The sequence below is a fragment of the Trachurus japonicus genome, chromosome 24, assembly GCF_045865225.1.
Source record: "Trachurus japonicus isolate A0001 chromosome 24, Traja_1.0".
NCBI classification, from domain to species: Eukaryota; Metazoa; Chordata; class Actinopteri; order Carangiformes; family Carangidae; genus Trachurus; species Trachurus japonicus.
The window spans coordinates 17,810,906-17,836,578 of NC_140930.1; the positions used below are offsets into that span (position 1 = coordinate 17,810,906).

General features: G+C 43.1%; 1 protein-coding gene across 4 annotated transcripts in view; it reads right to left on the reverse strand.

The window, feature by feature from the left end:
* The window catches only part of daam1b (dishevelled associated activator of morphogenesis 1b), a 49,661-nt gene that overhangs the window by 12,162 nt on the left and 11,826 nt on the right, over nucleotides 1-25,673 (reverse strand). For 2 of the 4 annotated variants that reach the window (XM_085771309.1, XM_085771307.1), the window contains exons 2-10: nucleotides 11,665-11,958; nucleotides 8,903-8,992; nucleotides 3,999-4,070; nucleotides 3,544-3,638; nucleotides 2,673-3,006; nucleotides 2,453-2,563; nucleotides 2,253-2,356; nucleotides 1,309-1,375; nucleotides 1,068-1,185 (exon numbers count right to left, since the gene is read on the reverse strand). In XM_085771309.1, coding sequence (XP_085627435.1) covers nucleotides 1,068-1,185; nucleotides 1,309-1,375; nucleotides 2,253-2,356; nucleotides 2,453-2,563; nucleotides 2,673-3,006; nucleotides 3,544-3,638; nucleotides 3,999-4,070; nucleotides 8,903-8,992; nucleotides 11,665-11,850 — 1,177 coding nt within the window. In that variant the 5' untranslated portion in view covers nucleotides 11,851-11,958. Of the gene's footprint in view, nucleotides 1-1,067; nucleotides 1,186-1,308; nucleotides 1,376-2,252; nucleotides 2,357-2,452; nucleotides 2,564-2,672; nucleotides 3,007-3,543; nucleotides 3,639-3,998; nucleotides 4,071-8,902; nucleotides 8,993-11,664; nucleotides 11,959-22,596; nucleotides 23,259-25,673 lie in introns of those variants that run through there. The other 2 variants (XM_085771308.1, XM_085771310.1) reach the window with 2 other exon arrangements.

Consider the following 25,673-nt stretch of genomic DNA (forward strand, 5'->3'; position numbering starts at 1 on the left):
TCAGCATGACTGTAGAGGGTCTAAGAGCCTCTCAGAGGGGAAGCTGAGCGTCAAGAAGAACTGCTTTTTCACTTCCAGTCAAATGATGTGGGAGAGGTGGCCAACTGCAATCTGACTTAATGCAACTGTTGCAGAAACTAGACCAAAAAAATAAATTATTATCTGTCAAAAGCCTGTGATTTCTGAATATGTGCAGTCTTCAGATTGGCTGGGAATGATCTTATCCTTCTTCTTGACAGTCTAATCTGAACAGAGTCAATACACTTATCTTTTCTGGCTAGAAACCAGAAGGTACATATGTTCTGTGTATTCTGTGGACGTGAGACGGCAGCGTTGCAAAACTCTGGACATGCGTGGGAAAATTCCACAGTGAAAGGAGTAAATACAACTACTGGAGCAAACAAGGATCAAAACATGTTACCGTTGATGCATTGTTACTTTTTATTTCACGGTCTTAAAAACAGCTCCTTCTAGCTTTTTTTTTTTTAACAACTCGAACTATCCAGATGTTGCTTTGCGGACTTCATTTGCTGGCTTTTTGTGATGAGGTCATAGGTAAGCTTTTCATGTGATGAGACCGTGTTCCTGCAACTCCTTTGCGGTCGCATGGGAGGTTTTGCTTTTGCTCTGCCAGACAAGAAGCAGACGAGAAGCTTTATCTGAAACTTCTCTCGGTCTTTCAGATCATAGCATTTCAGTTTCAAGCTGGAAGCACTTTGAATGTTTTTTTATAGCCCTGCTCTACTTTGTGGGCATCAATTAGAATTCATTTTCTCACCACAACGTTTGAAGAGTCAGCGAATTCATCATCAGCTGAGAATTCCTAATGACGATTACGACAACCTGCTTTAGAAGTCCTAAGACGTCAATTAAGGCCTAATGAGTTAATGAAGTTCTCGGTATTTTACGAGCAAAAAGATGCCCAAGCTTTTGCACGTGATGCAGTTGCTAACAGTGCATTAACTAACACAGCAGACAGACATTTTCCATTCTCCAAAAACACTTTCTGAATGCACTGTGTGTAATATGCCGTTCATTGACTTATATTAATATAGATAATCACTCACGTGGCATGAGGAGACAGTGATGAAGGACAGACATAAAGTGCGGGTATGCATCCGTGTGGTTCATCTTCTTGCGGATGAGATCAAAAACTTGGGTGGCACTTTTGGTATCTATATGTGCCTAGAGGAGAAGGAGTAGACAGAAGAAGCAATCATTGAATAAATTCATCAAAATATAATTTAAATTTAAAACAAACACATAATGCACGAGTAAAGAGGAAATGCGTTCTTTTTTTTAACTTACCGACTCAAATCGTTTTGACAAAGCCAGCTCATCCTCATTCCGCAGCATCTCAAAGTAGTCTAAATGCCTGAGTGTCAGAGGGAAAGACGGGATTAGAAAATGTGCATACAGTATGTGATGCACTCAAGTACTCTTGACTCAGGGAGATGCACAAGAGGTTCCAATGTACATTCCTAGTGATGCACCTGTGCAAATGGCAAATAAATTATAATCTAATCTTATTTGAAAGATTTAAAGGGATAGTTCAACATTTTGGCAAATTGGCCCATTGCCATAATCGCTATAGTCATAGCAGTAGGTTCGTTACCTTTAATTGTCGATGTAAGCTATTTTTAGAACGGCGGAGCGAAGCAGCAGGCTGCTCAGAGCTACGCTACGGAGGCTAAGGGAATTTCTTGGTTTCACTCATCAAACTCATCAAATAAACAAACCCAACAACTCCAAAAGGCTGTCGTGGACAAGTTGTGAGCTGCACATTCACCACGCTATGAGATAATAATGGAACGTTACGAGACGGAGCCGTTTAAGAGGTAAATTCATGCAAAACCGCTGATGCGCGTTGCGTTCAGGGACAGTTTTTCAGCAAGCAGACTCTGTATTTACCCTGTATTTACCTCGAAAACGGCTCTGTTTCGTAACGTTCCATTATTATCTCATAGCGTGGTGAATGTGCAGGTCACAACTTGTCCACGAAAGCGTTCTGGAGTTTTGGGATTTTGTATTTGATGAGTTTGATGAGGGAAACCAAGAAATTCCTTTAGCCTCCATAGCGTAGCTCTGAGCAGCCTGCTGCTTCGCTCCGCCGTTCTAAAAATAGCTTACACCGACAAATAAAGGTAACGAACCTACTGCTATGACTGTAACGATTATGGAAATGGGCCAATTTGCCAAAATGTTGAACTATCCCTTTAAAATGTGGAAGAAAATGATTTTGGATAACTCACCTGTCTAACGTGGAGTTTTCATGAGAACGTAGCTTATCGATCACAGGTTGGATGCCCAGCATCAGAAACTCATATCTGAGGTGGATACGGAATTCCAAACTTGTCTGTATTTAAGAAAAATGTGTTTAAAAACGGGACACGACGACCTTGTAGAGCGACAGGGAGCATGACAAATGAGCACAGTGCAGTGTATAATTCACCTCTCCAGCTCCTTGACTCAGCACAGCATTAATAAACGACATGATGGCTGTTTTCAGGTTGACCTCGTCTCTGTATCGGCCCGTACTCCGGTCCAGATCGTTTATTAGCGTCTGAGGGAGCAGACCAGTCAGTTCACTTGTTAAATGCTGCTTTTGAATGACTCAATCTGCAAAAGATTTAAAACCATGCACAGTGCACTTGGCTTTTTCTTCACCCCACCTGGAAGCGCGTCCTCTCGCAGGCAAAGCGCTGGTAGTGCAGCATGGACTCCAGGATTTTTTTGTGGCCACCGGGCACCAGACACACAGCGCCCATGATCTCCAGCACCGCCACCTTGGTCTTGATGTTCTCCGTGGCCAGACTCTGGGCGATGATGTTGATGCTCTCGGTGTGTGAGAGGACGTGTGCGCGGCCCTGCGAGTTGTTCATCAGAGCTTTGATGCAGCCGATTAGAGAAGTGTGGATTTGTGACTCTGTGGTCTCGTAGTCCATGCTCTTCAGGAAGTTCAGGATACACGTCAGGCCGTCCAGGTCGATGAACCGAGTCACGAACCTGAGAGGAGAGGAGAGCCGGCACAAAGACGTCAACCTGGTGTTCTGACAGCTTTCATTTAGGATTTCTAAGGTGGACTTGTTTTGAAAGGAGCAAAAGTGCTGCAAATATCCTGAGGTAATGCAGAAGTTTCAAATGTCAAACAGAAAAATGATTGTATGTGTATGTATGTCTACCTGTCCTCTCTTTTCCTTAACTTAACCAGACAGTTATTGAATTGTCTGCAGCAAATGTAATAAGTAACTCTGGACATTTGCTTTTATAGTGTAGTGAAAAGCCCAGGTTCCTAAAATGGAAATTAAACATTTCCATAGCCCCTGTTTAATGTATGCTGACATCAATGAGAAATCTTTAACCAATGCTGCAGTGACCTTTATGGCTGCCCAGTTCTTAAAGGACTCATTTACATACGGCTGTGAGGAAGTGAAAAGAGTGACTGACAAGGTTGGAGGTGAAATGAAAGCGATGAGAGTTGACATTAAATGTAAAGAACAGAGACAGCGGAAAGCGGGAGAGATTGTAAAAAATTCTGTCCACCTCATCGGTTGCGTCCTCAGAGCCGTCTTTAGGCTCTCTATGGTTTTGTTCCTCTCCTCCTCATCTTCCTTCTCCAGAGCGAGGAGCGTCTTTCTCTGTTCGACCAAAGATGAAACAACATAAAGAAGAAGTTTTAGCTCTAAGTCACAACAAAGTCAAAACAAGGCTGGATTTGATTTTATTATGACAATAACATAATTGTTATGGTTTGCGTGTTTGTACATGTCCAAAATTGCAATTTCCCACTTTTATGGCTTAAAGTGAAGATACAGAATGTGATGAACAGCAGCATGTGTGCAATTATAGTATTACACAGTTTAATGACACTGTTGTTGTTTTGTTCCTATTAGCACGGGAGAGAAATCCTAAGATGTCTGTTCAAGTTGTATTATTGTGGCTATTTTCTGACCATTCTTATACGAAAGAAGAATTAAGTTCATGTTATTATTACTTACAGCTGCCATTGAATTGAGCTGGTCAATGTAGTATTCTGGCCAACTAGTTGCACTTTTGTTTTCTTCTTGTTCCTGAAAGACAGAGAATAACAGTCATGTCACACAGTGATAAGTGAACAGACAGTACATGAGACACATTAACGTGACAAAGTTGTCGTTTTATGAATATTAAAGCAGAAGTAAGTGGTCCGGTCGTTTTCGCTAATGCTGCGTTCCAGGCAGGCTTTTGAAATCGTAAATTACAGCTTCAAGTCACAACTTACGACTTTGTAGCGTTCCAGGCAACCCACTCGTGTTTTTCCGACCTGTTTTACCGGTGAAAGTCACTATAACGGCCACTCGTAACTTCCGACCGGTGAACTCGTACCAGATCGAACTGGTACCACTTCAGGGTCGGAAAAATACGAGTTTCCTTGAACGCACCATAACAGTCCTCGTCGCTACGTCACCACATTCACGGCGTCCCTTGGCTGCACACACAGCCCTGCATGCCGTTCTCTCTCCTCATTGGATAAAAACTGTAGGATACGATAAATGTTTTCTCTTCGGCTCAGAGCAGAGCAGAGTGACTGACAGACCCGTGTTTCAGACCAAACACTCTATGTAAGTGATTGCTGTCAGAAGATATAACTATTTAAGACTTATATTAACACAAATATATCACTTACTTCTGCTTTAACAGTGCATGAGCTGCACAACAGGACGTGAAGGGAATAATTCAAAAAGTCAAATGAAGGGATAAGTTGTTATTTGGTTTATGTTACATGTTTGAAACAAACCAGATGCAGCGTTTCATACCATTGTTTTTCAGATCGTTGGCCTTGAAGGACATGAAACACACACAAACACCCACAAACACACATGGAACAGAAGGTCTGAGGCATAAATAGCCAAAAGCTGAAAAATGGAGCAGGAGCTCAAAGTAGGATGACACAGATATCCTTCCCATTTTATCCTCCAGCGCTTCTCTGAGTTCTGAGCGATGGTGAGAAGTGCCGAAAGGAGAGCACAGCCGCTTTGGTAAAGTCTTGAGATTAGCAAATGAATGCTAAAACGGCAGATTAAGGATGTGGACTGACTTATGCTGAGATTAATCTCCTGACAGGAATGTTTTTATTACACATGAAGGGAAAAAAAAGTTACTGCAAGACATTTCTTAGATGATTTAATTTTCAAACTCATGTGGAACACTGAGGAGAAAATGACTTGACCCTGAACTTGGCTTGTACATAAAAGGCCCACTGGCTTTCATTTTGACTCTTGCTCCATTAAGCACAGGCGAGCTGTGACCATAAGAAACTAATTGGGCGTCAGTTAATAAAGCGGCCTTGGCAGAGACTTGGCCGCTCTTGCAGAAACTGCGGACCTTGGCTGGTCTGCAGGGATCGTGCGGAGACAGGAAGGCCTGATCCCGCTGTTCCACTTGCGCCCAGTGCCAGCTTGACCAGACTGGTGCTGGAAAGAGTTCAGTCCATTAGAGGTGGGGATGACTTCCTTTTACATCTTTAAAGAGTTTATCTTTTCGAATTCGGAAGTCAGCGGTCTTCAAACGCTGACAGTTCATTTCAGGTCATGATGAGAGGGAAAAGAAGGGGAGTGTATTCCAGGGAATTTTTCCACATTTGCGAAAGTAAAGATCAAAGGCGCATCAGGAAACAGGAATCAATCTCTGTTATTTAGGGGTTATAGGACAGTATGCTTGAAAGAGAAACTCTGTCCTCTCAGAAGTCAAACTGTTTTTTTTTTTTGTTTTGTTGTGTTTTTTGATGAAATTTGAAGCCTTACTGCAAAATCTCTGCTAACAACCAGATCAGTAAATCTGCTTCTTGGCAGATGATGTAGCCGAGCAGAGAGCTGACAAGAAGCAGGAAGAAGATTGATTCTCTACAGCATGATTTCATCAGCTCAGGTGCCCGGCCAAACCAAACAGCTAAAGCTTTTTTCTTTGACTGACTCTCTCGGCCCAGTCCAACTTCTCAAGGACCGTATTGCCAAGAAATGATTGGCGAAAAAGAGCATGCTCATCTTTCGCGAGCTTGGGGCGACCCGATAATGAACCCACTTTCCTCCGTATCACTCCCCCCAGACTCGCATACAAAAGCTGCACCTGTGGAAGTGAAGCTTTCCTGTTTGCCTTGGACAACCGAGCACTTCCTTTGCCTCTTTTCTCCGCGCACACACACACACACACACACACACACACACACACACCCCCTTCCTCCCTGAGCTCAGATGCTGAGTTTGTATCTGTCTGGGCCGGGGCCAGAGCCTGCTGCCGAGTCAGCAATATCGATGCCTTTCTCTCCGCACATAAAGATTTTTGGCTCGGCTAAAAACCCGCCCTCCCTCCACCTTTTACACTGGAACGTCCCGACATGTTCTTCTTCTTGAAGCTGAACAGAGGCAGCGGAGTCAGGTTTATTATGAGGCGACTTTGGGGCTGTGAGGCCATTAACTGGGCCACAGTAGGAACAGGAGCGTGCACGTGCTGTTTCCATTTCCACTATCTTCCTTTCATCGCTCGCTGTGTTGCTGCTGGCTAGTGGACGCTGTGTGCAGCCAAAGTCAGCCATATGTGCATCAACACTGAGACAAAGACAGAGTCTGACAATGTAATGGCCTGTGACGTCACGTGTCTAACACACTGTCTTACTTACATATCTACTCTATATCCTTCCAAGGCTTGATGAGACTAATTATACCACTTTATGTCTGTGCATTAGCGTAGCAGCTGGTTAGCTTAGCTTAGCATAATGGAAGGAAACAGGGGGGAAACCCAAGACCAAAAGAAAATTCAGCCCCTCCAACTTTCCTAAATCCAACACATACAAGTCTGTGGTTCAGACATGTGAAATGCAGATTTACAGCGTGTCTATGGTGGCTTTTTAAATTTCGTCATGTCATGTCCGTCTGCAGCTGCGTTCACACTGACACACCAACTATTCATCCATCACAGACTAAATCCCACCACTCCTCACGTCCAAGTTTGTTAACCGGATGTAGGAAAAGATTTATAAACCTGCATTCCCTGTCTGCATATTAGTCAGGACAGGATATCCTACACACTCATACCTACGGCCTTGAGAGCCACTGCAGCAAAAAAAAATGTGAGGCAGGAGACAGGGCATCATCTGTCATAGCTGGGAAGCCCGACTGGATTTGATCTTAACTAGAACAGGCGTCTGCGTTTCCCTGCTTGCAGCGGGCGAGTTCATACACAGGGAAAGGAGGAACAGCTGACGTTTCTCTTGTCAGGCAGAGACAACGTAATGAAATACGACACTGTCACAGAGCCACAGAGTATGTTATGGCTACGTGGACGCTTTGATATGGAACAGGTCTATTATCTAAAAGAAGAAACCACATGATTAAAATATCCTTGCCTCGGTGGGACAATCAAACAATGAGACAAGAACCTTATTGTCTGGGAGAAAAAGCACAACACTTTGGAGGTACAAGAAATAAGATACTACTTTTAAATTCTACACTCCCGCAATATATTTCAGTGCTTTATAATACCTGACAATGCCTTCCCTGTTAGCGGATTATCTAATGGAACGGGCTGGATTTAGCCTTCATTTTTACTCCCTCTACACATCACTATTTTTATATCCACCTTGTGTAACATCTACTCAAGCTGAGTAAGTGAGTTATTCATGGTGGAGCTTTGATCAGGTGCTTCAGACGTTTATGTTGTGATGGAGAAGAGTGGCTGTTGAGGAGAAATATAACACACTGGGGCATAAAGATACTAAACTACACTTAAAGTGACATGAATGGTATGAGGTGGTTTGACATGTTTGGGCATTTCTGTCAACGATATGTTAGATAGTGGTGTACGTAACATTACATAAGGTTTTGTGAGCTTGATCACTGAAAATGATTAACATGTACGTCGTTAACCAGTTACAACGATCAGAACAAGTCTAGGCCTTTATAATGATCAATGATCGTCTCCGACCTGCTGGGACAAGCCGTGGTGCCATGAAGGTTACATATGTCTTCAGGCAAAATGTCGTCTGCAAAGTGGTAAAGTGGAGAAGCCTTTACACTAAGTAACTGTTTAACATCTGTGATAGACCGCCGATCTATCGAGGGTGTACCCTGCCCTTTACTTGCTCAAAGTCAGCTGGGACTTCTTCTCCTGTCCCCTCGTGAACCTAGAAGGATAATGGGTAATGGGTCGATGAATGGATGTAATAGTTTCACACCATCGCCTTCTTACTGAGAGCTTGGAAGGAACAGCTGAATTGCATTTTAAAAAATGAAAACAAATCTAGTTCAAACACAAGTAAATGGACCAGAAATATTTTATATTGTAAGTATTATACAACCATATCTTTAGACCTATTCATATTGTTTTTGATGGATGTAAAGAAAGAGATTACTTAGGTCCTGGTAAGAGATCGACAGAGCTCTACAGTACATAGCTCCATACACACCCTGGATTATAGCATATAGGATAATTACTGCAGGCCACACCTGTGAAGGAGTGGGTTCATTTGAGGGCAAAGGTTTGCCTGCAGTGCTTTACAGAATCTAGTTGATATGACTTGCTCTAAACTAAAGGATTTACGATATTATATCCAAGATTTTCAGGTGTGTTCTCATCTGATAAGCAGTTGATATACATCTGATGTTAAAGATTAGAAATGATCATCTGCAGTCCCCAGATGGAGTTTGCAGACAGCACGCTCATGCCGGGGCTTGTCGTAAACACAGGGACACAGTGATGCAAGGCACTGTGGTCTGTGTTTTAGAAAACAGTCTTCAGGAGTGACGCATGAAATCGCACAGACAGAATATGACACATTTTGCAGATATTACTCAGGACGTGCAGCCAGACACAGCAGCAAACCTCTGGAAGCTACTGTATATGTGGAGGTTGACATAAAGCCCTCTACCTTCTTTTTGCTGCAGTAGATTTGCCACTTCTTCTCCGCAGGCAGGGCGAACATGGCTTCCCTGTGTTTCTCGGTGAGGTCGAGCTCATCCTGCAAAGTGGGGAGAAAAAAAACAAAAAATAACAAAAAGGCTTAGTAAATGTTTGGGAAACTGGATGAAAAATAACTATTACTGTGTTCACAATCCTTCACGGGTGGCTGAACGGACAAGATAATATTCACTGCTTCGAAATAAAGCATCGCCCTAAAAACATCCTTCACAAAGAACAGACAGGTTTCCACAGGCTATCAAACCATCATGCTGCAAATTTAGAAATATCTACATCAATCAATTTTGTTTTGTTTTTTCCACCCCCAAAAAACAAAAAGCATGTGCCAGAAGTAGTTGCAAGCAGAGCTCTGTTTTCAGTTTTGATATGGGTTTGTGCTAAATCTCTCCATGTTCGGTGGGATATCACCGGGTGCTCGCATCGTAAATTCAGTATAACTCTGAATCAAATCAGATGTCTCGCAGGCTTCAGACGTGTGAGTAATGGGGGAAAAGATGAGGCGTGGTCTGCCTACCCGACATGTGGTAAATAACATCTGGAAACAACATGCGTCACAATGTGTAACAGATATTTCTCGGAGGCACACAAAGGGTGCTGCTGGGAGCTGTTTAACTTTGAGGGAGCTCTGGACAATTGAAACATATCAACACGTTTTAATTGGCATCTTTACCGTTATGGAGCATAAAGCTGAATTTTAAAGTCGGGGTCAGGATGTAAAACGCTTTGTCAAAAACGCTCAACGTCACACATTCTTGGGGGAGAATTCAAACGGGAGACGAGACACAACTCAATAATTTAATATTGCATCGACAACAAAGAGTCAACTGTAGATTCGTAACTTATGCGAGAGTTTTCCGCGCTTTTACATACAGTATTTGTGTTTCAGTCCAAATTCGTTCCAGTCTTAAGTCAACTATAGCTAAATGTGCTTCATGTGAGAGATGCTGTAAGTCATGAGAAGGCTTTTAAGTAATTTAACCCTAAAGAGAGACAAAACAGCAGTGTGAAGTCTAAACACAGCCTCATTTCTTTCTTATGGCCATCTGGGCAACAAATAAAATCTGCTAAATGTTTTACAGCGATTCCTCATAATGAGAATTGGGGATGTTTTTGTGCTAAAACTCCAGTGAATCAATATGTGCACTGATCAAATGGTTGTAGGGGGGCTATTGATTGATCTTGTGAATTAGGTCCACATCCTCACTCATAAATATTGAATGGTGAAAAGGAAGCTGACTAAAATGTGTGCTTTGCTGATTGGTTCATTGTTTGATAGTAGATTAGAGTAACTGCGTCTCTCTGGGTTCAGTATAGGAAAAACAAACAAACACGTAACCTCCATTTGCAGGTTTTTGGAAAATCGTTCAAGTTCAAAGGTCAGGTTTTATTGATTGTAACAGCAGCAGAGCACAACTTCTTCCACAACGTGAGTCTTTTTTTTTTTTTTTTTTTGAAGCAAACCCGTTCCGATTATGCACGCACATGGTGGCTCGCCTCGTACTGGGTGAAAAGAAAAGCACGTGGCTGTTGTCTTTTGGTAAACAGAGCAACTGAAAGCCTCCTTGTCGTCACACTCAACTTACTCAATTATGTCTTCATAAAGGGTGGTAGACAAAAACAAGCAATTAGCAGACGGAGGAGGCCGAGACATTAAGAGCTCCTGAATGAGGTCTATTGATGTGCAAAAATGTCATGCTTAGATTACTGTGGAAACCATGGGAGAGAAAAATGGGGCCAGAAAAGACAGGAGAGCACGGCAAATTAGAAGTGACAATAAGACAGAGGAAGAATGGCAGCCTGGCCCCGTTACTCTCCGGATAGTGTAAACAGGGAGGAAGTGACGGTTCATTTGTGAATGTCTTAAGACGTAACAGAGTAAACAATCAAGCAAGAATATATGACAGAGGCTCTTCAGACTTCAATAATGATGAAATGCAATGGCTGAAGTGCAAATTCAGTGAAAGAGACTGTGTTTTTTAGTGTTAATATCTTAATCTTGTTGGTTCATGTAGATGCTCTTAACAGCTCTATGACAATAACAACTCCAAAATCTTGCACAACAGATCAAAGGAGGAGTGCTAATTATCAATCATCAATTATATTCTGATAACAAAAGGAGGCTGAACATTATTACAACAGTTGGTTCTTTCACACGAGATATGCATCACTCTGAGTTGTTAAGCTGATTTAAGAAGAACAGAAAACTGATATGAGGGTTTATTGAAGGATAAGTGACGTTATTTTTCAATGCCACAAAGAGACCAGATCCCCCACGATGTGTAATGTTTGTAATACATTCCAGCTTTGCTTCCCTGTCTCTGGTGCTCAGCCCCAGGCCCAGCTACGTCAAAATAAGAAAAAAGCAGCTCAAACATGTATATTTTCATTTTTGAAAAGGGCTAAAACAGCTGGGTCCTGTAGTTTTTGGCTGACATCACCCAAACAGGAGTAAACGGTGTATCTGTTGGGGACTATTTTCAGCCGTGGACACTGTTGAGTATTATAGCAGGCAGCAGGATGGTGTAGGTGGGGTTACTTCAGTGCAACGGTGTGATGTTTTTTTAATAGCTTTTTGTGTAACAATGGAGCACAACAAAATAATCTACGGGCTTTAGCTTAACAGACAACTTAGATTCACCCACTTTATCAATTAAAACAAGCTTAAAAAGATCTACACTGAAACATGAATAGACACATTGTTGATTATCTTACCACCAACTCGGAGAACATGCCATCCAGCTCGTCGTATCCCGGCATCGGCAGCGCCGGCTCCATGGCCTGCAAGGCAAAGTCCTCCCGCAGCCTGTAGGTGATCTCTGGGTGATCGTTGCTGTTAAAACAGCAGAAGATGAAGGAGAGGCCACCTCGCCCGCCGCCGCCGCGCTTCCGAGGAGCCATGGCTGTCCGCTTGGGTCCAGCTGGTCAGGTAGGGAGGGGTGGGAGAGGCTCCTTCAGTGCCTCTTTACAGCCTCCTCCACCTCAGAGTTCGGCCTCCGTCAGAGAGAACTGCGGACACAACGAGGGGAGACGATGAGTTTAGAAACACGAATCAAGCCTCAAAAAAGCACGATTGAGTCTTCACTTAAGTTTGTGATTTTAAATTGGCATTCATGAAAATCAGTAACAGAAGTAACAAAGTTTTCCCAGAGACGGATGAATAGGAAATAATAACTTCCACAAATACAAAGATGTATCAATTTGAGGAGTACCAAATACAGAGACTAACACTTTCTGTTCTCTTCGATGATCCAAAGCCCCATAACAACCCTTGGGCCAAACTGGCTCGGGCCATATTGTCATTAGTGGAACTTTTCAGCAGCCGGTTGACACAAGCCCTATTAAGACCATGAAGCTTTCACACTTGGAACATGAACCTCTGCCTCTGGTAATGAATAATAGCCCAGGGTCATCATTATTGAGGGGAAACTACAATACACTGCACTGGTGAAGAGATTTAATTACAATGTTTTCACAATAGCGTCTCATGAGAGTGTGATTTTTTGAAATGGAGACCATAATTTGCCAGGATTAGCGTATTATTCAACCCTTTTCATCTCCCCTTCCTCCCTATTCAGCATCAGCTTTCCTCTAAGGACCTAATGAGTACTGATTAAAAGGGTGTGTTTACAAAGACTGCGGTGAGAGGTGTGTAAGGCCTTTTGTTGTTTTGGAGACCGGCTTGGTCACAGGCGCTAAGAGCAACAACAACAGTCGTTCTTGTAAACCCCGAGATGCTTAAACGGCGTCTAAGTTGGCCTGCAAGCTGTCCCAATGACAGGTGATATTTACAACATTTGGAGTCGGCATCAAACTCCAGCATACCCTGCCTCAGTCGTCATCACCAGCTCCTTTTCCTTTAGAAGACACAACCACACATTTGGTTTGTTTTCTAGCAGCTGCAGCTTTACTAGCAGCGTAGGAAATGTGTGCAATCCTGTTGGACTCTTGCCCCCTTCCGCCGCGCCTGTATATCACGGATAAAAATACATAGAGATCAGCTGTCATAAATGAACAGAATTGCCGAGGAGGGTTGAGCGCATTACAGGAAGTTTCCTTCCGCCAGATGACAAGCCAGCCGGATTGACAGCATCGCCAGTTATGTAGGTTTCCCAGTGCTTAAGGGTATTTTTTGATGGGTTTTTTTTTTAGTCGTGCTCAGGAGTGGGGCTCAAGAGATGGCAATGTAAGTATATCTGTCAACACAGCTATAATCTAGAGTGAATATTTCAACATCTAGATGGATTACCATCAAATGCTCTTTGCATGAAATGTCTTGACAGACAAATGCTAGTACGGTTACATGCTGAACTTCCATGGTGAACATCTTTGATATATTATCTGCTGAACATCAGCATGTTATCATTGTCACTGTCATTATGTTGTCATGCTAGCTTTAGCATTCAAGTCGTACCACTGCTGTGTCAGAGTACAGCCTCACAGAGCCGCTACCGTGGCTGTAGACTCTGGATCTTGTTCATGTCACAGCCCTTTGATCATCTCTTCTGAGGATATTTTAACCTGGAATCAGATGAAACTGTATGCATTTGGTCCTCAGGTTACAACGATGAAAAGACTGGAAGCTTAAATTGTTGCTAAAGCTAGAAACTGAAAAACAAGTTAAGATTTTAGGACAAGACGGTGCTAAAATCTTACTAGCAAAAGCATAAACTGGTCTGATTTGTGACAAACTACTAATTCACACAAACACAGTGTGTGAGGGAGGAGACAGCTGTGGTACGTGTTCTCTGAGCCGCTGGCTGGACTCCATGCTGGGATAATGGACAAGATAATAAGTGCACTAGAGTCGTCTGCTGTGTAGCAAATAAAAGATGTGGTGTTCAGATATCCACGAGGACACTGTCGTCAGCAATGTCGCAAAAACAGCGCTCCAGTCTCCCTGCTGCGTCCAGCGGTGTGATGCCAAGTGTCATAAACCACAGAGGCTGTGCTGACCTGCAGGAATTTCTGGACGTCTTTTCTTAGTGACCGGCAGCCCGCCGAAACATAACCACATTCACTTGACCTTTCCCAGTGATTTCCTATAAGTCAGAGGCTTCGCCCCGGACAGAATGCATCATAATGCCGCATAATGCATTTCTAAATTCAACCTGGTCAGGTCAGCTCCCTCATCTTCTCTATGCTCAGTGGGCTGAGGCAACAGACGACAGCTAAAGTTATCTCTTTCCAAAAGGGAAAGTGAGGACATTTCCAACGGCGACTTTGTCTAAATAGAGTCTGCTTATAAAAAGTAAATTTTGTGGTCTACTTAAATAAAGCCTGATGCCATCACTGTCCTATTTTAGTCACTTTTTTTTTGCTTCATCTGTGTTTCCTGTAACCAGCGGCTGTAGGTTTAACATTTTGGAACAGACTCTAGAGTCCTCGTTTTTCATCCTAAGAAGTTCTTTAATCTTTGCTTGACACACAGGCCTGCTTTAATATACCAATGCTAACAAAAACTAAAGAAGCTAATCCCAAGAAAGGAATAGGATCAAAACACAAAGATAAAAAACATATATCAATGTAATATTTGCTTCCAAGGCAAACTAATAATGAACTGCTACAATGACCATTTGATCACACACAAGACCACTTTACAACTTCTGTCTCATGCTGGCTGACAAACTACCAATTACTGCACAAACTGTCAAAACAAAACTAACAAAAGCAAAATTTAAGTCATTACTAAAGTAATCCCTCTGCTCTAAATAAAGACAGCAAATGAATAAACATACACAATGTTAAATGAATGAACAAGCTTATGGTGTACTACACAGACAAAGTGCCAGAGGCCAAATGGCCAAACGTGGGGTAAAGTACACACCAGCTCACTCCATGAACACACACATGGTGTATTTATTTTGACACATCCTTGACTTTTCCAAATAGACTACCACAGGCCTAAGCAGCAGCCGCTCGGCTTCACGCTCACCATCTATTCTAGTATGAAGGGAAGGAGCCATTCAAAGCCCTCTTTGACCATATTAGTCCACAAAACTACCCATCTTTTCCATTAGCTAAAGCGAGCTGTAAACTTTGTACAAACCCCTGAGGCAGAGCGAGACCGCGCTGGTCCCCGTCCAGCTCTCAGGAACCTGTGGATGCGCCACAGCTCGGCCATGTGTCGGGGACGCGGAGACACAGAAACCACAAAGAGGGCAAAGAGACAAGGAAGCTTTTAAGCACATGCAAACTGTGTTAATGTGAAGACTTTGTGTTGAGCGTGGTAACTGTTAACCTGTGAGACCCGAGTGCTCTGATAATAACCCCCCCTCCCCTGGAGGTTGGTTGTCTGTCAGACGGTCAAGGTTGCCAACTTAACAGAGGCCTGTTGGAACAAGAGGACATTCCTCCCATAGCCAGGTGAGCCCTGTGACCCTGAACAACACCCATACAACAACACCTTCGACTGTCACCTGCTCGCTCCGAGAGAGAACACAGACTACCTCTATGCAGTTCGTGCATGTGTAACTTAACCTGTCAAACAGACCCTTATCTGTTAAAGCAGTAAAAAGCCAGCAGAATCAATGGTTATACCAGGAATTATCTTCGTATTAGGCACGTCTGAAATGTTAACAGTGTGCGAGATGATGATAAAGCTATGAAACAGCTGCACTTTCCACATAATCAAGACAAATACCGTTTATACTAACATAAATAGAGTCTTGGACTGCGGTGGAGAAACATCATGACTTTTCCAGCTTATAGTACAAAGCAGCTTGTTTCTGCGGATTATTTTGCACTTCTTCATTCATACACGTCCAATAATTAAACCCGCCCACCCATATTCATACAAACACTTCTCCCTTTGTCTGAAGGAGATTTCTATCCTTGGATAGCCTTGTTGTTTTCTTGACCATGTGGTTTAGTGGATGACCTGGCACGAGTCCAGACTGTAAAAAGGATCCCAGTGTTTGTAAAGTGAGTGCGAGCCCTCGCATGGTGCCTGCGCAGAGACCTCTCCGTTAAAAAAAAAAAAAACCTGCCGCACAACTCAACTGTCAGGTCGGCTGGAGAAAAGGCAGAAGTCGAGAACAGCATCTCAAGCTAAACACAAGAGAGAGTCTCACGTTACTAAACATGTGCGAAGAGGAATGAAGAACAGAGAGCGAGAATTCAAAGATGACCTGACACTTTTCATCAATCTGTCTCCTCTTCTTTGTCTCTTTTACATTTCTTTTTGTTTAGTTCTGTCTGTTTTATTCAACCTCCTTCCCTGTCCACACTTATTTTAACACTTTAATTATTTACTTAATGGTGTTTCAGCACAGACAGAAACAAAGCAGGATAGATTAAAAATCTTTAACTGGTCAATAATTGATCATTGCAGTGAAATTTGAGCTGTCCATATGCAAACACTTAGAAATAAAGCAAAGACTTGTGTTAAACCACAAACCAGCTTTTATTCAAAGTAGACCCACTTAAATACTACAATCATGTAGTCTGTCATTAAATAATTGCCGGCATAAATAGGTACCTTCTTTTTTTAATTTATAAATAAGAACAGGTCAACTTTAAGCTGATGCTAATAACCCGACATGTGCCTGACTTGGAGCAGGAATTCAACCTTGGAGAGAGAACACAGTGGACAGTAGAGTATTGAAAACAGATGTGTGAAATACCTTCTTCTGCACCAGCTGGCATCTCTCAGCAGTTTCTGGCTCTGAGATGTACTTTACTTTTAATTTTTTTTGAAATCTTAATCCACTAATGGCTGCCCGTATCACAGACCACACTATAGGCTAATACTGGTGGGGACAAGACACAGCTGAACACTTCTTCTGCCATGTTTCTAATTAAGCAGAGAAAAATGTGGGCCAAGAGCAATGTGGGGAAAAAACCTTGAATAAGGATGTGGATATAAAGACACTGTTCTGCTCTACTCTGACCTTCTGACCTCTGCGTGAAAATGAAATTACTCTTAGGAAATGGAATCAATAACGCATTATTGCTATATTAGGGCTGCACAAGACCAGGTAATAAAATCTATTTCTGCCATATAATTTCATTTGCTAACAAAAGGGTTGCAGCACATGATGATGAGAATGAATGCTGAAACAATATTAGGCACTTACACTCATCATGTGTATCATGTGCATAACATATGGTTTCAAATGATCATATAATGTGTTGCATCAAAAACTAAATTCAATTCCAAGCATTTGCTTTAACTACAGAGAAATGAAAATGATTGTAACCAATGTTGACCGAGTGCTTCAGCATGCAGCAGTCTATAGCTGCAGATGTGTTATAGGCGGAGCAGAGAGGCATTTGGTGCACAGAAGTTTAATCTTCTTTTCTGATTTAGGATTTGGGATGGATCAGACTTGCGATTTGATGATCATGTCATCAGAGTATTTCCAACGGAAAGCAACTTGACATTGTGGGTAGAGTTGGTTCACTCTATTCCATTAAACACCGTTTCTCACGCAAAGAAAAAGCTAAAAAAAACTGTTACTACGTGCAAAAGTGTGCTCATTAAAAAAAAGCCAGCAGTCACAGTTCATGGTTTAAGGATTCCTGTGCGCTTCACTCCAGAGGCTTATGGAGTTTTGGAAACCCCCGCGACTGTTGTGCACTGCACTTGGTAATTTATTTTGGATCAATGTGGACAGCTGCATACAAAAGGCTCAGGAGTCAAACTGTGAGGACTAATGGTAGTCCTTCCATCAAAACACCGAGCCTGAGCCTGAGCTGCCCCAGCTGAAAATCAACCAGAAACCCACATTTGGAAACAGACTGCTTGCTTAACTTGTGAAATTCAAAACTGTTTTACTCAAGAGAAGAGTTCACAACCATGAGATATGCAACAACAACAACAATCAAAATGCTCTCAAAGGAGCTGTAGTATGCATATAAAAACATAAATGACGACACTCTTGGGTCAAACTAAGTTAATATTGACAAGAGCTAACCAACAGTTATAACTATGTTACTCCCCCAGACTGTAGTAGCTATTTGGCAGTTGTGTTCATGTTCAACACGGTGTTTCAAATTGTGAAATTGTCTCTGATTTAGCTATGGTGCAAATGGCACAGTGGTGCCCGATTGTCTTGCACAGCTGGATGCCATGCAGAGTGCTCATTCTGCCAATTACTTAATGGCACCCTCAGTACACAATGAGTAAACACACGCAGACTTGGACACACATCAGAAAATAACTGGGGCATGATAAAAATGCTGACTGGCAGGTTAAGAGGAGATTAAAATCAATCATTTCTCAGCTGAGGTCAGTTCAAACAAGAGAGAGCCGTCAAAACTGTCCTCAGTGTTTGAAAGCAGTAGCAAAGTCGTTTGGCCCCTGATGTGCGTGTGTGTGTGTGTGTGTGTGCCCATGTGCCTTTACATTACAGGATTACGTGTCAAGATATGACAAAGGCGTCGGCCCTGGAGCATTATTGTCACATGGTCGAGGGAGTAGTGAGTGAGTGGCTCTCAGATTACAGGATTAACATACAGAGACGGAGAGAGGGCGCGCAGAGAAAGGGGTATCGGCAAGGAGATAGACAAAGGAAGCGTTTCTTCCACCAGCTGACACGTTTTACACACATGGCTGAGGGTTAACAAAGTTCACATCTTGTGAGACTGTTGACTGTAACCAAGTTTGTCTGAGCTGTGATGGTTGTGAAAAGAATTACATATGTTTGGATGTAATGTGACTCCTTTGGTGTGGTTATCCCAGTTTTCATGATGACATACGGTACAGTGTGTCTGTGTGGGTTGATATATGTGTTGATTTCTAAACAACAGTAAAGGGAGCTGCTGCTGGTTGTACTATATATTTAATCAATCACTATTATTAATGGAAGTACAATTTAACAAACAAATGGAAATTCATTCAACTTCATCAAGTCCTTCTTTACGTTTTGGGTCTGCAATGACCAACAAATAATTATGCAGTCTGAAAATATTAAAATTTATCTCCCTTGGGCTGTGGAAAGTGATTTTTACACATTTTACAGATGAAGCAATTTATTAATTAAGCGGGAAAACAGTTCTTATTTGCAGATCCAGTCCCTTTCTACTCATTTTGAAGCTTTATCCAGTTTCTAGATCTGTATCACAGCTGACTACAATGTAAAACAATGTAAATTTCATTCCCTAACCAAAATAGTTAGAGGCTCACAGGAGTGTGTCTACGGAGGAAAAGTCTGACCTTCGGCTCGCAAAGGCAATAAAGTCAACTCTCTACTATGGAAAGTAGATTTATCCGAAGAGTCCCTATATTTGTAGCCAGGTACTTTTTTTGTGGGGAAAAATAAAAAGTAAAAGTAAAATAAGAAGCACTTTAGTTCTCAACGCTGCTTGTTCGTGCGAAATGGGGAAACTCCATCACCCGGCCATCTGACCTGTGGTGTGGTCCGGCTAAACAGGAACTCTGTAAACCATGCCACACAAAGGTAATCTAATCGTCGTCCTCGTGGTCTTCACACGTTTCATCTGGAAACAGTATCACGGTCACAGTCTGTGATGACTCAGATTAGTTCAAGAGCAGCCTCTGTATCTCTAGTCACACCTGTTTTCAATAGTCAAAGTTAATAATCTAGTCGAAAATTTACATAAAAGAGGAACAGAAGAAAGATTGAAGCTGTGATAAGAGATGACTGAGTCAGCGTTCGCTTCTCGTGCCGTACTGGATGTTTGATCAGCAGATTCTCTGATAATATGAACTGTTGACATGTGAGGTCTGGGAACTTGCTGCGTTATTTCACGAACAAAGGGGTTGTGCAAATGCAGTACTGATAGATGTTTGTCAGTAAAGTTGTTGTGTTGCTTGGGAAAGATTCAATCACTGGTGAATCCAATTTGTGGTACCTTCCAGCTTTTTTACAAGCTTTTTCCCTTTAAAAGAAACCACAATGATTTAAAAGCCTGGAAATTGTCCATTTAATGGACGGCTCACCATATGTTTGTTTTGACTTTTGCACTTTAATGAGCTGCGTATTAGAGTAGCATGTTTTGCACAGAACCAGAAACTATACCATGGATCCACAGAGAAACTTCCCGGACTACTTTGAACTAATGAGCACGGTCCTGCAGGGGAATTCACAATCACCTAGTTGGAGTCTCACACAAAAGAGTTATAGCACAAAGCAAAAAATGTCCATTTAGGATTAGGGAGTGTGCGGCTGAAATGTTGGGGAGGACAGAGATTAAAAAGCAGGTTAAAAGGCTGCTGCTCTTTCCAGGAGAGGTTGTCAAACTCGTTCTGCAGACAGACTCTCCAACCCCCCACTCTCAACATGTTAGCATTCTTCCTCGGGTCAACCCTTCAAGTGGAGGTTAGACTTGGGGCAAAGAAGGAGACTACTCAAACATGAGACAATATGCTTGCCAGGGTTTTGTCTTATTCATCCGGGTTTAGCTCGTTGGCTAAGTTCCAATCAAAACAGTTTAGTCTAAAAATAGCACATGAAGAAAAAGTTGTCTTTATGGTGAGGCATCCCAATTGTGACAAATTGGAAAAAAAAAAATTACCACAGAGCACAGATGTTCACATCTGGCATACACTAGTTGTCTATTTCACAACAGCAGCTTAACTTTAATGATCTGTACTTGTCATGCTAGTTCAGGCGTTTACTAATTTTCCACTCTGATATTTGCCCACTATGTCGCGGACGTTCTGCATGTGCAGCTCCTGCCTTGAATGTAATGAACCAAAACATATTATTCAGTGAGCAGATGGTGGGAAAACAATGCGTTGTCATTAAGATTGGATTATCCAGGAACTTGAACTTATTGTGGGAGGAGGGTCTCAAATGAACTGTCGGTTGTATCCAGCACTTCACAACCAGGGAAGCACACAATGATAATCTCAAGAAAGCCCTACCGGGAGCATCTAGTTGTAATAAATGCAGACTCAACTAGAGAAGTGATTTCCAAACAGGAAATGAAAAAAATGTTATAAATGTAATCCATATTTTGTGTAAACTGCAACACAACAAAGTAATGAATACAGGTTTGATATCATAAAGTGGATGAAACGTAACGAACTTTGACTTCCTATTGAAAAATATGTTTTAAAAAAATCCCTCTAATATAATGAGTAACATCCATTTTAAACATAATGGGTGATGCTGATGAGGGAGCACTTTAGCTCATCTGCTACAGCTGCATGGATTTAGTCTGACAGGTTGGGAGCTACTCAAGCAGAGGATCAATAAGGCATTGCTTATCAGCAGAAAAGAGAGGAGAATCGGTACCATCATCGAATTAGTCATCTCCAGGCTCTGTCTGCACTTTTATCAACATCAAAAGACAGAAACAAATGAACGCTTGGAAACAGCACCAAGAGGCGCCATCGTGATCTCCCTCTCTGTGTGTGACAGGAGAGAGAGTTCACATAATTATCTGCACCACATCTGGATACGGTCCAACATTAGTCACAAACGTATTTCTGAGCAGTAAAACAGCCTCGACCTCTCAGTTCATCAGAAATAGGGTGTGGGGAGCGCTGTAATCTCTTCCAGGATACTTTGGAGCTGCAGCGTGTCCTTAAAAAAAAAAAAAAAAAAAAATCCCTACCTCTTCCTCAGTTGCTATGGTAACCAGAGCGGTGGGTGACCGGTGCAAGCTGGGTGGGTTGGTGATTTAATGTAAGCCCCTTTCCACCGCACATTACCCTCCTTTTTAATCTGCTCGGGATGTTTATAGGGGGAGAAAATAGGATTGTCCCTCTAATTCAGCAGACAAAAACAAATATCCAAACCATTAAGGATTACAGGGCGAAATCTCGCTCGCCATCACTCAGAGCCACCATGAAATCCTGCAGAATTACAAAGCTGCACGTCCTCCGTTACATCGTCCCCGTATTGGCGTTTTACATACATGCATGCGTGCACTGTGCCTCCTCTTGAGAGAAGACGAGGGAGTGAGTGCAACCTGAGAAGGATGGGCAATGACAGGAAATGAGCGAGGAGAATGAGCAGACCCTCCTGAGCTCAAGGTGACTTTCCTTTTCATTGACCTGATTATCTGCACTCCACCCCCCCATCATGGAAAAGAGTATGCCATCCTCTCTCTCTCTCTCACACTCTCTTGACACTGATAACGGGGCTGCGTTCGCCAAACCACAGAGAGAAGCCGGTGGGAGGTATAGCAGCCTGTAGCCTCTCTGTGTGTGTGTCTATGTGTGTGTAATGTGTGTGTGTGTGTGCGTGACCGCATATTTCTACCACCACCTAACCCTATCTCTGCACCAGCCTTGTCATTAAGGGGCATTCCCCGCATACAGAGGACAAAACTCTCTCACCACGAAATCAGCCCCCCGGGCACATAGGTCGGAGCAGCCCTGTCATCCTCCCCGTTTCCCTTTCCCCTCCCCCCACGGTTACTACGGCAACACCGCTTTCCACACCGACACCTCCTAATTAGACAGACATGACACAATCACCTATGTCTTGCTGAGAGGAATCCAGTCTGTATCCTGGGGCGTGATAAAGAAACCATCAGCCCAAACTCCCCTCATTCAAACACACACACACACACACACACACTGACATGATAGCCTCGGACTATCTGCCACACACACACAAACACACACACACACATTCCAGTCAGCAGATAGCCGGCTCCTGCGCTCCGTTTCCTTGCACTCATTTGATTACAGGCTACAACAGGAAAGATTCATTGAGCTCGTCTTACCCTGTCCAGGAGTGAGCTCGCCTCTGTTGTGCTCTGAGCATTCCCTTTATATCCTCAACTCACTGCCAAGCTTTCTGTCCCACTGTCCACAGAAACGCAGCGATGCTTGTACACGGCACGCAGCAGCAGCAGCAGCAGCAGCAGCAGCACAGCGCAGCAGCATTTCCCTGCGCAGCGTTTTTGTAAATCCACGCAGGTTCAAAGTCGTCTGCTCGGGGTCGGAGCTGCTAATAAGCACCCTGAATCACAGAGGCTGTCAATATCAGCACAGAGGAAAATCCCAGATAGACGAGAGGAGCGTTTTAGTGTGTGGGGAGGGGAGGGGAAGGAGGGGGGCAAACAAGGGATAAACTCGCCATGCAGCATGAGCTGTTGTTTGCAAAGCCAGCTGGCCGGCAAGTACTTCTTCTCCTCCTTGGCGTATCCACACTCCCTCCCTAACCTCCGTCTCTTTGCCTTTCTCTGCAGAATGCCGTGGGGGCAGAGGGGACAACAGGCACAGATGTTACTGCCTCCAGCAGGCCACGCCCCTTTTCAACACTCCCAGTCCTAATAGGATGCAGCCGAACCGTGGCCGCCGCCCAGCTCACCCCCTCCCCCTCCACTGCACTGGCTTTGGACAACTTGTTTAGGGTTTGTTTGGAGAGGGCTTGTTTGGAGAGCTGCAGGAGGGAAAACAGAGCTAAAAAGGTATAAAATATGTAAATGTGGATTATGGCAGGAGAGAGCAATATGGGAGGCAGTGAGAGTGCGACAGGGGTTAGTGAGGAAAGTCAGATGGGATGGGAAACATCCACAGAGAAACCTATACGTTAAATCATGTAGCTTAAACTTTTCCTGTATATAATAAAACACCCCCCAGCCCACTGAGCAGAAATGATCCTCACAGTCTGGTTATGATGAAGCTACAGACGAAATATCCAGAGGAGTTTAATCTAAACAATCCCAGACACTCCCGCATGATTTACAGCGCAAGCGTCACCTCCTGCATCTCGGCAAAGTACTGGCTTATAGCATCCAGAAATCTATAAATACTGCTACTTTGCAACATCATGAGATCTTTTTTGTTACACTGGATAAACACCAATGCGATGAAAATGTGTTAGGAATTTCGTTTTCTATGCAGGAAGCTCGTCACAGACAGTAGTATCTCAGTTGGAAGAAATGCACAGCACACACACAACGTCACAGTAATTTGGCCTGTCGCTGCAAGACTTTGCATGCAAACCAGTAATGTAATAATGTAAGAACTATTTCAGTCAGGTCAGACCAGGTCCTTCATTTCTTGTGTTTGCCAAGTGACTAAGTGTATAAGTGAAGTCACAAAATGTTATTGTCTTAACAGAAAATCCCATTACATGAGTACGGCGAAAATTTTTGATTAATACTGCAGCTGACAGACCTTCTTCCATTCTTGCTTCGTTCCTCGCATTCTGCGGTGAAAATCAAAAATGCAGCATTTCATCCGAGTGTTGTTTTAAATATGCTGTAAATTCTTTCAAGCATTAATAACACAGGATGATTCCTACTACCACATACAACATTAATGGTGTACACAAAGACAACAAAATAATGTCATTGGAACACATTTATAATTCATATTGAAAAACAAACTACTGTACATGCTGTTTCCTCTGGAGGAACCAGGGTCCGACTCCGCACTAAGTTCTATAGAGATACCGAAATCCCTTCTCAGATGGTAGAGCTTCCTAAAGGATCAGGGAAGTTCAGGGAGGAGCAGGAAGTGCTGAACATCACTGACTGGTCACTTGTGTTACAGTATCTTATACAGTATACCTGACATTGTTAAAAGCCTGAAAGTGCAACACACCCTTTAAGTTGCAGTTTCCTGCCAACATTAACGAGGAGGGAGCAGCTCTAGAGGTTTAATTCAACTCCAGGGTGTATTCTCCGTTTTTATTATCACGTGTATAAATGACATGACAGGCTGCCGCAACGCTTTTTCTACGTCAGCAGACTCATTTGCGTAATCTTTCCTGGGCTTTGCCCCTGTTGCGGAAGCACTAATTACTACTCTGTCACCTCCCTGTTCATACAGGAGGTGAGAAAATCAGACATATTGTCATTCGAGAACAGAAGTCGAGTGCCTGGTTCAGGCCCTGCAGGTTTCCGTGCAGGTGTTGACAAAATAATTGTCTTTTTTTTGTGTGTTCTTCAGAAGTGAGTCAAGTGTTAGCCATGCATATTGCAGACACAAGACGTCAGGGAGCTTTCTGATGTATATTGTGTTACTCAACACAGCAGAGTCCAATCAAGTTGATAGGAAAATGTAGCAGGAACACAGTATAACATGGCCTGTAACTGAGACTGTAACTGAGACAATGCATTTATTCAATCCAAGTCTCAGAAACTCCTCTGCCAAAAGGAAGTCACAAATCAAACAGAGGGGATTTCAAACTTTTTCCTTCACAGCTGAGAGCAAGCACTCGGACGGCCACATTCAGCATCAGACACGTTGCCTTTCTCAAATCAAGCCACATGCACCGAGTTACATGATTTCTTCCAACTTCAACTTCTCCTTCCAGGTGCCAACATGTAAAACTGCCTCAGCTTAAAGATTTCTGGTCCACGTCCAAGTCACATGCTATCGACGGCTGATGCTGTACGTCATCTCGTGAAGCGCTTCTTAGATTTACGTTCCCATATTAAGCGCGACACTGTGGCTCGATTCAAGAAAGCTGAGCTCATGTGAAAAGCTTTATCTCCACAGCAGGGCTGGTGTTACAGACATCAATGGCGATCCGCGACGGTGCAGTCATGAATGGATAACAGTGGGAGCCGTACAGTCCTGGGTAGCTGCCTCTGAAAAGAAAGTCATGCAGCTGGAATAACAGACAGGTCCCGTTCCCATGGACGGCTTCTGTTCTGGTGGGACAGATCATCCCGGTAAAAGCCAGGACGGTTGTTTTGGTGACCTCGTGGGCACCAGCCAGGTACATGCAACAGGAAACATACGTGACTCTAAAGTATGGTGACATTTGTCATGGACTGTGTTATTGTCCTGTATCGTTTGTATTGGAGAGTTTTGCTGCAGACTGGTCAGGAGCTTGACAGCA